General features: G+C 43.1%; 1 protein-coding gene across 8 annotated transcripts in view; it reads right to left on the bottom strand.

Annotated features, from left to right (window-relative positions):
• Positions 1–2,113: 2,113 nt before the first annotated feature.
• Positions 2,114–14,497, bottom strand: part of TIAM1 (TIAM Rac1 associated GEF 1) — a 397,588-nt gene continuing 385,204 nt past the window's right edge. For all 8 annotated transcript variants that reach the window (XM_030880742.2, XM_060297858.1, XM_060297860.1 and 5 more), the window contains 5 exons: positions 14,078–14,136; positions 13,059–13,161; positions 10,521–10,608; positions 8,405–8,577; positions 2,114–4,559 (listed from right to left, as the gene is read on the bottom strand). In XM_030880742.2, coding sequence (XP_030736602.1) covers positions 4,090–4,559; positions 8,405–8,577; positions 10,521–10,608; positions 13,059–13,161; positions 14,078–14,136 — 893 coding nt within the window. In that variant the 3' untranslated portion in view covers positions 2,114–4,089. The remainder of the gene's footprint in view (positions 4,560–8,404; positions 8,578–10,520; positions 10,609–13,058; positions 13,162–14,077; positions 14,137–14,497) is intronic.

Genomic DNA, 14,497 nt, shown 5'->3' with positions numbered 1-14,497 from the left:
CTGGGCAAAAGGAAACACTGGAGAGCACACCAGCCAACTTGACAGAGCCTGTGGACATTGACCAGGACAATGGTCGTGGCTAGAGCTACCTCGGTGGATGAATGGACCCCAAGACTGGAGGGAGGACTCCACCCTCATTACCTCCAAATCTTGACAACCAGGGAGAGAAAGGTGAAACGAGGGCATGTTCTGCCAGCCTGGTGGGATGCGAGCCCAAAAAAGAAATTAAGTTCAGGTAAAAAGGAATGGTTATTTCTGTATACTTGACTTCAAGCCCTCAATTTTTCCACACTGACAGATTCAGAAACTGGAAGGCAGCCCAAACTGCCTAATTCTCACTTATACCGAGTGCAACGTGTTGGAATAGTTGCATCAGGTGTCCTTCAGTTATCTCCCCAAAGAAATACAACGGGTACAGGAAGAAATCTTTTTGTATCTTAAAATGTATATATTGGTACAGCAGAGCCTGAATATACTTAAAAAGGTATGTGCTCCAGATCACTGCTCAACATCAAAACGTTTAGAGCCAAACCAACACTTCTCAAACTTGAACATGCATTTGTATCACCTGGGTATCCTGTTAAAATGCAGGTCCCGCTTTAGTAGGTCTGGGTGCATTCCTAACAAGCTCCTAGGATCTGACGTTGATGCTGTTCATCCAGGAACCGCTCACCTGTGGCTGTGAGAGGAACTCTTTTATTTTAGGGAAGGCAGGCAGAGAAAACCTATTCACCTGGAGGGGAGGGGTGGGTGAGGTCAACTTTGACGGGGAAGGTTCTTAAGGGATTGGGGAGGAGTAAGATCTGGGGCTCTGAAAGGGAAAGGTGAGGCAGCCCAAAACCGCATTTACTTTTTCTGTGAGCCTGTGGAAGACTCAGGCAGCAAGACCCCCAGGGACAAAAGGTAGAGGCAGATCTTGTGTTCAAGAGCTCACCCCGCCCAGGTCAGTCTAAGCTCTGCACTTCATCCCAATTCTTCCCCAGGCACCCCCTCCCTGCTCGCACCAGGAGGGCGCAGGATACTGGAAAAGAGTGCTCAGCGCGGGTACAGATCCGTATCTGTGCTATTTCGTATTCTCCACTATCAGTAGACCAAGATGTCGAGGAACTGTAATGTCTTTTTGTCGTTGTTGTTAAAACTTCAAGCTCTACTGACAGATATATCACTCATATGTGGAATCTAATTTTTAAAAAATGATATAAATGAACTTACTTACAAAACAAAGACAGACACAGATTCTGAAAACAAACTTATGGTTACCAAAGGGGAAACGTGGGGGGAGGAATAAATTAGGAGCTTGGGATTAACATACACACGCTACTATATATAAAATAGATAACCAACCAGGACCTGCTGTATGGCACAGGGAACTCTACTCAGTAGTCTGTAATAACCTAGATGGGAAAAGAATCTGAAAAAGAATGAATATACGTATATGTATAACTGAATCACTTTGCTGTACACCTGAAACTGACACAACACTGTAAATCAACTATGCTCCAATAAAATTTAAAACAAAAAAAGCTTCAAGCTCTACCGACAGCAAACGATAAACACCATTATCATCTCATGTATATGTGGAATCTAAAAAACAAACAAAAAAACACAAATAAACCAAGCTCATGGATATAGAGAACAGAGGTGGTTGCCTGAGGTGGGGTGGGGGGATGGGCAAAAAAGGTGAAGGACATCAAAAGGTACAAACTTCCTGTTACGCAATAAGCCATGGGGATGTAATATACAGCATGGGGGCTGTAGCTCATAACACTGTATTGCATATTCGAAAGTAGCTTAGGAGAGTGGGTCTTGAAGGTTTTCATCACAGAAAAATATTTTTTATAACTGTGGATGATGATGGATGTTAACTAGGCTTTTTGTGGTGGTCGTTTTGCAACATATACATTATGTTTAGTATCTGAAACTATCGATGTTATATATCAATTATACCTCAATTAAAAAGATAAAAAAAACTTCAAGCTCCACCAAATCAGCTTTCCCTTGATGGTCACGATATTTATTTATCCAAAAAAAAAGGCATCCTTAGTTATCTTCTCCCACATATTCTACAGTTCATATCCATCCTCCCACCCAAAAAGGCACAGGACTGGACAGACACTTTTCAATATTTTTTATTGTTTGACAGGCATTTACAACGTTCCATTCATAGACCTAAAAACATAAAAATAGACCTTCTTTCAGCTTATAAAAGAAATATATAAGAACTTTTGACATAGACACATCATGACCTTATGTACAAGAGACAATGGCACCCTCTCCAAGCACCAGACTTTCCAGCATTTTCAGACAAACCCGTTGCACTGGGACTGGTAAATGGGACTATTAGAAGCCTCTGCTTCAGTTTTCCACCCAGACACAATCGAACTGGAGATGAAATGGAACAATGCAGTGATACGAAGGGTATAGAAATCATCCTAAAGCTCTTTAAGAAAATCAGAAGATATAGCAAAAATTTAATAGAATAAAACTCTCAAAAGATCAAGCTCAAAGCCCTGGAAACCCGAAAGGGGAGGGATACAGGGTGGGAAAGCAGGTAAAGCAAGCAGGGGCACAAGAGCATGATGGTCTGAACTCTCTATTGTCTGGAAATATAAAGTCATAACTGATTTTTATAAAATATAATTCCTAAAGCTACTATAAAATTCAGGTCTTTAAAGTACCTACTGATGTGTCAAACATCAAATAGATATTTTCCCCAAAAAGAAAGTTTTCATATTATTTAAACCTTTCTTAGGAAGTGGACATTGTGAAATGGGAAAAAAAAAAAAAAGCTATAAACCTTTTTTTTAAAAAAAGAAAATATTGAAAGTGCTTTAACTTGTTTTTGTTCTTCCTATTTGGAAATCTGTTTAGAACATTAGTTTTTTTAGCATGTTTACCCTGTTTTGTTGGCATGAAGAAGGTGTTAAACCCAAGACATGTTTTTGAAGAGGTGGTTTTGTTAAACGGTTTGGTTATGGACTGTCAGGGAAGGAGTAGGTAATCTATGGATGAAGATGCAACTGTGATGGGAAAACCAATGGTCACCATGGCAACCCCACGAGGAGGAGTCTCCCCTCCCCCGCCATGTGCAACAGACACACACATTGCCCATCCCGGTGTCACGTTTAATCCAACCAAGCTCCCATCTCAAATAGAGATTCAAACATTTAAATTAAAAAAAAAAAGAAAACAAAAACAAAGCTGCTTCTTGGGAAAAGTTTCTCCTAAGCATCTTGTTGGCCTTTCATATATAAATATAAAATCACCACGTCTCACTCTCTCTGTAAAAGGTAAAATCCTCATTTTTTTAAACTCAGAGTTACACTAACACTGTGTAAAAGTCTCATCTGTTTGTGCCCCCTGCATCTCAGGTAAAATACAAAAAATAGTGTTTTTTTTTCAAGTGATAAATTTGGATCTCTTTCCAAGGAGTTTGGCATCTTTATAATTCTATGCAAAACTAGAACTTCCGAACACCGACATCGAATAAGACCAGCCATAGACCTAAACAGAAGAGGAAAAAGAAAAAAAAGAAAAAGGCTCATGGAAACGTATATCTCCACCTTCTCCTCACACATTCTTAAAATACACAGATATTCTCAGACATTTAAGAGGGAAAGGAGTAAGAACACTGCAAGCTGTACAGTTGCTTTGTTTCCCCAACTAGGAGATGGCTCCTGGATTGATTTCAGATAGAATCTTTTATTTTTTCGTGTGCTACCCTTTAAACTAATCTGTAGTACATACTTCAACTCCTGGGGTAATTTGCTTTCCAGTGCTATAGAATTTTTTGTTTTTTTGTTTTTAATTCTTTAGGCCCTGATTGAGAATAAATAAAAGCCCTTGGTAATATAGAGAGATAGGACTCAAGCTGATTTGGGATTCTTGAACAATTCTTTCCGATGTTGTTAGAAACGATAAAGTTGGGCGGCTACATGGCTTCAGAACAAAGTCAGCTGCCGAAACCGTGTGTGCAAGAGTGCGACTTAAAGGGAACATTCTCCCCCTCGAGAATCCGGGAGGGGCGTGGAGTAGGGGCGGGGCGGGAGACGTATCTACAAGGACTGTCTCTACCGGGGCACGTGGCCATCAGATCTCAGTGTTCAGCTTCCTGGAGGGGGCAAAGTCTTCACGCCTAACCCAAATGACCTCGTCGCTCGTGCTCTCCGGGCCTCCGTTGACGCCCGAAAGGGCTGCTTGCTTCTTGAGCTGCGTCATGCGAGATGCGTGACTATCCAGGGCCTTCTGGCATCTCTCCCGCTGACTGATGGAGGCGGCCTGAAGCCGCTCCTGCAGGTCTCGGTCCGCCGCGGCGCCCTTCACGGACTCACAGAACTCATCATCGTCACTGAGGATGTCTGTCTCCTTGACGTCATCGTGCTCCTCGTACTGAGTAAGGTCAAACTGTTCCTCTACCCAGCGGTCAGTGTCCCCGCCCCCGGGGTGCTGCTGGGACTCTTTCTCCGGGCTGCTGGCGGAGATGGCATCAGAATCAATGGTAAACCTGTTTCGGGCCAGTCGCCGCCTCCTCCTCCCAAGAGACTTGCTTGGGGCGGACACTGCGCACACACACAAAAATATAAAAATAAAACGCCCACATGCTTTACGTGCGATGCAAATCCAGAAAGCAAATACAAGAAGAGGAAAGGAAAGACTACATGATATGCATTCAGGACCTGGATGTCGTTTGGGGCTTAAAGTCCGGATTTCACCAGTCTGTCTTGGGGTCTTTTTTTTTTTTTTGTCTTGGGGTCTTTACCTTGCACAGGTGTCTGGACGTGGAGGATGTTACAGCTATCGATGGAAGGGCAAGGACGGGGGGCAGCTGGGGGCGGCATATGGGTGGGTTGTAGGTTACGGGGGAAAGGGGATTCAACTCCCTCTGAAATAATTTCTCTACCCTGTGCACCTGGGAGACAGGGAGTGCAGATTCTTGCTGCTGTCGAGTGCACCACTGATGTTGGGATTAATCAGTGCCCTCAGTTCCGACCATGGCCCATGTCACAGTGCTCTGGGACTCTCCCAGGGCTGTCCTAGAGTCATTTAGCTGGAATAAATCTTTAGTAAGGATGGGGGAGGCCTCCAGAGTTTCATTGTCTTTGTAGAAATCACCATGATATATCAAGGAGGGAAAAACACTGGTCCAAGTTATATTGCTTTCTGGAAAACTGAATGTAACATTTCTCGAGGATCTGCAGGTACCTTAAGGGCACAGCACTGTTTTTGGAGAAGCTACAGAAAGAGTGCGTCTCAGAGATATTAAGTCCTCTTTCTGACAAAGACCCATGTGAACTTGAGGCTAAAGCAAATGTGAGCCTTCGTCCCTCCTGTCTCTGTTCTGTGTATCCCCAATTTCTCTTCTACAAAGCAATTAAACTACCAGTGCTGGAGTGGAAGGAGAAATAAATAACACAACACCCAAGCAGCTGATTAACAAAGTGCTAGATAAAGTGACTAAGAGTTAAGAAAAACAATTCATTCTTTCACCCTACTGCCCTCTAGGAAGCCAGTATTGTTAAAAACAAACAAAAGACACCACCCAATCAAGCAAACAATCACACACACACACACACACACACACACACACACACACAAAGACACATGGAAATGCTGCCACTTCTCCCTCGATATTGAAATGTACCATGGGCTTTCCAGTGGGAGGCAGGAGCCTAGATACCACTTAGGAGCTACTTTCCTGAAATCTAAGCCTGAAAAACCATTAAACTGCTTCAGTGCTGCTAGAAGTAAGGTGACTATTCACAAGTACCGCCAAATGCAGCCTTGACTTCAAATACAGCAGGTAGAAGGTCAGTGAGCTGGACAGTGGTCTAAACTGGCACCCGCTCTGACCATCCTCTGTCTCAGATCCCTGTGCTTCCATCATCATTCCTGAGTGTTCTATCATCTTAAAGCATGGAGTAAATAGACACCACTCTCACTCAAGGAGGGGAATGAAAATCATTTCCAGGAAAAATGGAAAAAAGAAAGAATTAAAAAAAAACACAAAACTACTACCACTACTACTATTACTCCACTGGAAAGATGCAGAAATTACTGTTCAGTTTTATCTCAGTACCACCAGAGTGGAGCCTGGCTCTCTCCAATCACTCTATTAGAATTACCTCAATTCCAAATTGGGATATTGGAAATATTTGTCAATGATGTGCAGGTTTAAGTATTTAGGAGTAAAGTATGCTAATGTCTATCCTAGAAATGTGTCAAAAGTAAGATGAGTTGATGGATGACAGATGAATAAATATGTGACAATGAAAATATAAAAAATATTAGACAGTAGGTATGAATGTATACAATTCTTTCATTTGTTCTATATAGCTGAAAATTTTCATAAGAAAATGTTGGAAAAACGAAAAACGTGTAGTTAGGTTACTGGCAGACATAAAGTGCTTTTAGACTAAGGGAGACTGGCTATTTGCCTTTACTGAGCAAAAAGAGAAATAAACTAGCTGGGTATTCATGACAATGCATAATGAAGCGTAAGAATAACCCAGCCAGTCTTTCCTGGTGGCGCAGTGGTTGAGAGTCCGCCTGCTGATGCAGGGGACACGGGTTCGTGCCCTGGTCCGGGAATATCCCACGTGCCGCAGAGTGGCTGGGCCCGTGAGCCATGGCCGCTGAGCCTGCGCATCCGGAGCCTGTGCTCCGCAACAGGAGAGACCACAACAGTGAGTCCCGGGTACCGAAAAAAAAAAAAAAACCCAGCCAGCCTTATGGGGTTCCAGGAGACAATCTTTGCTTTGAGTATTTCCACTGTTCACTATTAAGACTGACTAGCTAGTGCTGTGCCGACCCACTCCAACACCATTTTTAAATCATCTAATTGGAAGATCCTGACAATAGTGAGGTGCTTCAAAAGCAGAGTGATAAAGACTTTCTTCAGCCAAAAATGAGCCACCAGGCAGCAAATCTTCCCATCAGCCGAAGCCAACAGGCTCTGACATCAAGGCTCCTCCAGGCTCTGACATCAAGGCTCTCTCCCTTGATGTTCAAGATGATGCGGTAGGTTGTAGCAACTCTGTTCTCTTCCCAGAGGGATCTCAGCAGGAAAACTTCTGAGTGTCCTACAGACTAAAAATGCTTAGTTTCAAAGTAAATGCAGCTCTGACTTTAGGTTCCTCGATTAACAACAGAAACCTGACCAAAGACAGGTGGGGTTTCCTGAGGTTGGCACGCATATTCCCGATCCTAATTAAATATATGTGGCAAGTAAAAGGAACAAAGGAGACAATTCCAAGGTGAAGTTCTCTGCTGTGAGCTCTAAAGGGATGAGAAAGCTTTTTACATGAGGACTCCATGAGAAATTGTGGATAGGGAAGTATGCAAGACACTGGTGAGCCCAGAAGAGTACTAGGGGTTCACCATACCAGGTTTTCAGTAAACACTTATCAACTGATTGGAGAATAGATATAAGATAACTAGCCCCTTAACATTAGATAAACTAAAGTACTTAAAGAGTATAATATACTCTGTCAGGGTTATGTCTATGAAAACCTTCAACCATTCACAGTACCATACCTGCCTCTTCAACACAATTGAGAACAGGTGGAAAATTCTTTAGACCAGAGATCAGAAGCCTTTCTGTCAAATGCAAAGGAAGCCTCTTTTATTGGAATCTTCCCTGCAAAATTCTGGACTGCCTCTTAAGAAAGGAGTGATTAAAAAATGTTAATGTCTTGATGTCATTAATACCTAAGTGTTATGAAAATATCTTTCTTCCTAGATAGACTTTAATGCCATTTACAGGTAGTAGTATTGATGTTTACTGCTTCAAGGTGGTAGAATAAGTCCTAAAAGAATATTTACCCTGGGACTACTTGAACTCCAGATTCCTCTTTTCTAATAGCAGCTCAAGGCTTCCCTAAATGAACATGGAAGCTAAAGATAAAGTTGCAGGTTCAAGGTGAGGGTAAAAATCTGATGGGTCATCTGGTCTACCAAACATGGCCTCCTTACTGAGAATAGGCATGGCTGTTGTTTCTCGAGGACAAAGCCACCACGTTCTCAGAACGGTGGGCTCTGACTATGCTGAGACATCACACACTGCTTTTTGCTGGACAAAGCTGGCTGTCATGCAAAGCAGCAACTCTCATTCGGCAAGTGGGCTAAGACAGCTCCTCTAGAAAGAGAATGTGCTCACTTCCCAGCTTGGCAAATGAGAGGGGAGCTCACCAGCCAGAAGGAGGAGGGCAGCGAAGGGAAAGCTTGAGGGAGGGCAAGAGGCTTAAACCAAGGGAGGGAGGCAAGGGCCGGGAACCTCACACCAGGGCAGAATGTACTCCAGCGTTAGCCCCCACAAGGACACGTCTAAGTCTTGCTCAGTGAGGACGTCAGTTCTACAGTGGAGTGGGGATGACAGGGATCTTGAACGTCTGAATCCCCACAGTACCTGCCCTGCTCATGGCTGGCCTGGCCCCTTTCAGCGCACACAATCGTTTTCCTCCAAAAGGGACATATTGCTGGGACGAGGGAAGGCTTTCGGTCTTCAGGAGCTGTCTTCTGTGCTTATCACGCAGGATGGAATGCACAGCCTTCAAGAACTCCTTTCTGCTCTCTGGGGAGCTATGAAAAGAAGATTTACACCTATTAGGGAAACAGCACTGAACACACGATGGAACTTCTGATGTTATCAGGTGCGGCCAAACAAATATCCCTGAGGACCAAAGGTTAAAGACTGAGGCCGCGACTCCAATTTCACTGCCGACCAGCAGTGTTTTCACCGCTGGAGATGAAGAACACGTACTCCTTTCCCTTTATGCTTTGTGATTCATCTCCCGCAGCCAATTTGGGACCGAGCAGCCCATAAATGAATAGATTGATGGAGAGAGAGATTTTGCACCACAAAGTTGCCAGATTCTGCTCTTGGTACTTAAGGCAGAGCCTTTCAGTCTAAAATGTTTTACAGACAAAGGAACCACAAGATTCTTGCTGCTCTGCAGCGCACTTGGAAACTGATGTCCCAACATCCTTCGTTTCCTCTGAGTTGCGTATCAATGCCTGTTAAATATCAACACCTTCCATGACACACGTCAGCATGTAAATATTAAAGTTACATTGGTAAGAACTGGAAAATCTTCCCAACTTCCAATTTGCACGATAAAAAAAGTGCTTCTTAGGTTAGTTATTTTTCTTGTTAAGTTCTTAATAGTTTTACCCAGGCCAGTTTTAGCTGGCATTCCTTATTAACAATGAATATGGCATCTCTACGGGCGGGCTCATTGGACCCTGTGGATTTATCAACAAAGTCGCAAGCAGATTAGCCTAAATAGACTGTAAAGATGGTGCTAAACCACATGTAGATTATCTGAAAAAAAATTTCAATTCTAGTTCCAACAGTTTCCTGGGATCTGGATTTGTTGATCCCTGTCACCCAACATCCAACAAAGAGGCAATGAAGAAACACAAAACATGGGCTTTGAAGTCAAACCCACTGAGTTTGAACTCAGTATTCATTTGCTATAAGGTTTTAGCCAAGTACCCTCTGTGAGCCTTGGCGCCCCACTTGTAAAATGGAATAACAGCAGCTCAGTCTGACTAAGTGAAATAATGCATGTAATCCCTCTTGCGTCTCCCTAAATGTGCCTTCTTACTGTATCAGCAGCCACGTTATAAAATATTACTAACAACCATAAAATATTGATTCCGTTGAGTTTCTATTGTGTGTGTGGGCAACCCATAGTATACTACCCACGGTGTGGGGTAAGTACTGAATAAATTACTAAGCACCTATGATAAAATTAAAGCATCATGGAGTACAGATCATATTTAAAGCCAAATGTATCAGAATGCTGGCTGTTGGCACCATCCAGCCTGGTGTCTTTAGGCCAAAAATAAGAGAGAGAGGGAGAACTGGCTGCACTTGAGAAAAGTACAATTCTCAAATTCTTAACGACAGAGCCCAAAAAGGAGGAAGATGAGGAAGACGAGGGGATGGTGAGAGGAGGGAAAGAAGAAAGAAGGAAGTCGAAGCCCACATCGTAAGTTCAGCTTCCACTCCAGATCCGTAGGTGAACCTGAGTCACTTGAGCCAGCCTCCCCAGGTCGAAGTTTCCCCTACACGACGAGGAATCCCAGCAACACTGCACACACCCTCCCCTCCTCCCAGGTGACTCTCCATCTGCTGTACCTCAGAGATGTTACAGTATACATGATGCACCCAAACACCCAAACAAAACATGAGACAACCATGTCCTTCTAACCCACCAAATGTACGTATGGGAAGAAAGCCCTCGTTTGAATGTCAAATATATACGTGAAAATTCCGATTTCCTTTTAGAAAGATATTAACCAGGTTACTGTCTACGTTCTGATAAAATGAGTTTAATGTATCCGATTACTGTTACTTGATAAGTGTTAAATACTTTCTCAAGTGCACAAGAGAAAGAATGTAGCTTCTAGGGATGCGCAGGCTGGTGTGCAGAACCCAGAGGGGTTGGGGACACCAAGCACTGTCACATCCCTTCCCTCTGGGCGGCACCTCCCACACTTCACGGCTCCAGGCTCACCTGCAGCACAGGTGGAAGACCCTCTCCGGCCTCCCTTCAGACTCCGATTTTACGTGGACAATTTCACACACAGCATTTGCTTCTGCATCTAGAGAAATTAAAACAAGGACGAATGAGAGTATGTTTCAAAGAGATTTATTTGCATTTTTACAAAAGCATTTCCCATGCTTTGGTGTAGGATTAAAGAGAGCAGAGCCACATATGACCAAAGAAACTTCATTCCTATCCCGTGATCTCAAGAGACAAAATGATTGAGAACTTAATGGGCGTGAAGAAAAAGAATGCTTGGAAAATTACCAGTTGCTAAAATCTCCTTCTGGATGGTCTAAAAGGACAATCAGTCAATCATATTGATGGAAAAACTGACCCTTTTAGCTGCACAGCCCGTTTGGCTGAACTATTTTAATTAAGTGATTAGTTGTTTTGGCAACAGTTGGACTAGACAGAGCCCAAGATTCCAGTGCTGATTTCATCAGGCCAGTGATATAAAGAGGCAGGCCCCTGCCATCTGCAGCACAGCCTTCCCCCTGAGCGACTGGGACTAGTGCCCTGGACAAGCACGTCCTGGGAACGAATGGGGTTCCTCTTTCTCAGCCTGCCCACAGCACCCAACCTGAAGGAAGCCAGAATGGTACACTGAGAAAGTGAGAAACAGTTATATTTAGAAACGACTTCTAAGTCTTTCAGTGCCTGAATATCATATTATTTTGCCGGGTTATTCATCATTAGTGTTTATGAAAGAAACAATTCACTGCAGACCTCAAGACTGCACGTCGTGAAGTCTCATCCTTACCTAATGGTTCAAAACCCTAGTTACAAACTCTCATCGTGCCCACATTATTTAACCAAGCAGGACCCCTATGCAGACAGTTTCACAGGTTTTCCCAAACGAAGATGAAATCTAGAAATTTCCATCTTCTGATTCTCATATCCACTGGAATTTATTTCATAACAAGAGATGTGTTGGCTAGTCTCTGTAAGTCCATTAAAATAAACTTCCATCTTGATTTTAAACTTGATTTGAATGAAAAACCGAGGGCGGGAACGGAATATCATCTTCATAAAGCTGGCTTTGTTTTCCAAACTTAAATTCTTCATGTATTTAGTCCTCAATGAAGGCAAAATTCCTGGCTAAGGAGCCTTTGCGGTTTGTTATAAGCATACGCTTTCCTATTTATAAACCAGGCGCAGGGAAACATATGAACTAGATAATTCATCATCTAAGATTCCAAAGTAAGACAATGCTAGTGTTTAAGTGCCCAAACCTCAAAATATTATTGTAGCTGTTTGTAGACTTATGATTTATAAGGGCCTGAAAATTCATGTGTAAATCAATTTTACAAATCAAATCAAAGCTAAAAAGGCACGAGGGTCCTCTGGGCCAGTAGGTTAGACAGAAACCTTCTTAAGGCAAATAATCGTCCCCAATACATTTGCCAGACGTGGTTTCTGCATTTGAGTTTTCCTCCTGCAATGCATAACAACTGAGAAGGACGTGGCATCTACTTTAACTTGGGTGGGTAACTGGAGGTTTCCCAAATACTGCAGAAGGTTATTCCTCATGACACTGGACTAGGGGAGAGGTAGTTCTATAAAGATTAGAGCCAATTTTATGGCTCATGGAGGTGACAAATGAAAACGGGGAGAAAATGAGTGACGCCAACCGGACATGAAGAACTTATCGCTCATGCTAGATGCCAGAAACACAAAAGAGAAATACAGATCCACTGTGCACCTGCAGAGGTCCACTTCCATGGCCCCTCTTACAACCAGAAAGCTGTACCTGCTGTCCAAGTGGGACGGGAATAGGGGTGTCCCGAGAGTTTCCACTTGACCCCAAAGGTGCTCCCTCTCAGGTGTGCCCGGGAGAACCACTGCTGATTGCTCCTCCCTAAAACAGCCTCAAATTAAGCCCTGGATGGGGCCTCCGAGTCATAGCAATATTGCTATTCTTAGTCAATACCGTGCTGACATTCACTTCTCTTCTCATGTGCTGAAGCATCAACTAATCATCTTAGCAAGTACTTTCATCACTACCTAACAACTTGCTCCACGGCTATGTGGGTCATAGAAAAAGAACTGACATTTCATGCTGATACAAAGATAAAGACTTGTAAGGCTTCAGGAAGAAAGAAGGTATTCCATTGCGTTTTTTGTGCTTCGGGTGGTCTTTTTGGGTCTCCCAGTTAAAAGGCAAGTGAGGCATTTACATACGCTTTGTCTGCTGATGGTCACAAAGATTCTTCCCAGAAGTACAAGACTCATTGCTACTTAGATGTGAGTCCCTGCAGTATTATTAATATATATAACAGAATGAATAGAATTCCTTGGAACAATATTAAAGGCACTACCTCCATTCACTTAGTTCATTCGTTTAATAAACAGCTGGGTAACTAAGAGGCAATGGAGAGACTGAGGGAAAGGAGACTTAAGCATAGAAGGAAAAAGATGGTAGGGTGGTTAGAACCAAGAGTGTGGATTCAGAAAAACAATTCATACATACACAGAAATAGGTACCCAACCTGTTTCAGAGTTTACCTGCACTTGCCAAAGCTCGAACCTGCAAAGCTTCGGTAGGAATCATGTGTCGAAATCGGAAGGGGTCCCAGTCCTCGTAAATTGAAAGCCTGTGAGATCCTACCTGCAGGAAGAGAAGGAACTAGGTGCATGAGAAGTCTGTGCTCAGCCCGGACCAGACCCGCACACACTTTCTAAACCAGTGATGTTGCAGACATAGAGAACAGACTTGTGGTTGCCAAGGGGGAGGGGTATGGGGGAGGGAAGGACTGCGAACTTGGGGTGAGCAGATGTAAACTATTACATAGAGAATGGAGAAACGACAAGGTCCTACTGCAGAGCACAGGGAACTCTATTCAATATCCTGTGATACACCATAATGGAATAGAATATAACAAAAGGAATGTCTACACGTGTGTAACTGAGTCACTTTGCTGTACAGCAGAGACTGGCACAACACTATAAATCAGCTATACTTCAATAAAATAATAAAAATTTTAAAATATGTCATTAAAACAAATAAATAAATTGTTTTAATTTTCAAAAGAAAACCCAACAAGAACAACAACAAAGCAGTGATGCTGGAACCCCGGGTCACTCCCCCGTGTGCACTTTTGTTCACCCAGCAGCAAGCCAGAGGCCATGGGACCAATCTGCTGAGGGTGCGCGAATAAGCTTGCTAACCAAAGTCAGGCCAAAGAGAGACAAAGGAAGAAAGAGAAAAGGATCCCAAACAAGCACAGAGGGGCAGGAAGAACAGGCAGTGGATAAAAATAGTATTAGGAAGGTAGGTTCTGGCCATGGTAGGCCCAATAGCTGTTTACTTTCATGCTCTAAACGTGAGTCTGCCTGCAGGAAGGCAGGATGGGCAATTTCCTTAAGTCCTCAGCAACACTTAAAAAAAATCATAAAACACTCAAAAAAAATCATAAAACACTCACGCCTGACAAAGGTGCAGAATTACAAGTACGCAGATACAGCTGAGGAACAGATAGCAAGGGAGATACTTTGAAACTATGGGGTGAAATAAGAAGTCTTACAAGTTTCCTCTTCTGTTTGGAACCATCTTTGTACACAAGGACCACAGCAGTTTTGAAGACTGGAAAAACATAAAATGAAGGCAGTTATGGCACATAAGGGGTTGGGTTTTCCCCTTCACTTTCAATAACTTGTGGTAACAAACACTACCGTTATGAAGAGGACAGACAGTCCCCATGAATCGGCTCCCATTCCACCCTCCACTCACTCAGCACATCTGAGAGATGCAAAAACCTGTTAAGACAAAATTTTCCAGGTCCCAGATAAACAGAAAAAGCCTGAAGAGATGGAAATAAACCCTCCTGCCCCACTGGAAACTTTTGGGTAAAATATATTTTCACTGTGGTATCAATTCAGGCTTAAAACTTCAGCTTATACACATTTAACAAAAATGTACTAGTTCAGCAGCTGCAGGAACAATA

This window comes from Globicephala melas, chromosome 4 (assembly GCF_963455315.2).
Source record: "Globicephala melas chromosome 4, mGloMel1.2, whole genome shotgun sequence".
Lineage (NCBI taxonomy): Eukaryota > Metazoa > Chordata > Mammalia > Artiodactyla > Delphinidae > Globicephala > Globicephala melas.
The sequence above is the reverse complement of the archived record's forward strand: the minus strand, read 5'-3'. Positions and strand labels throughout refer to the sequence as shown.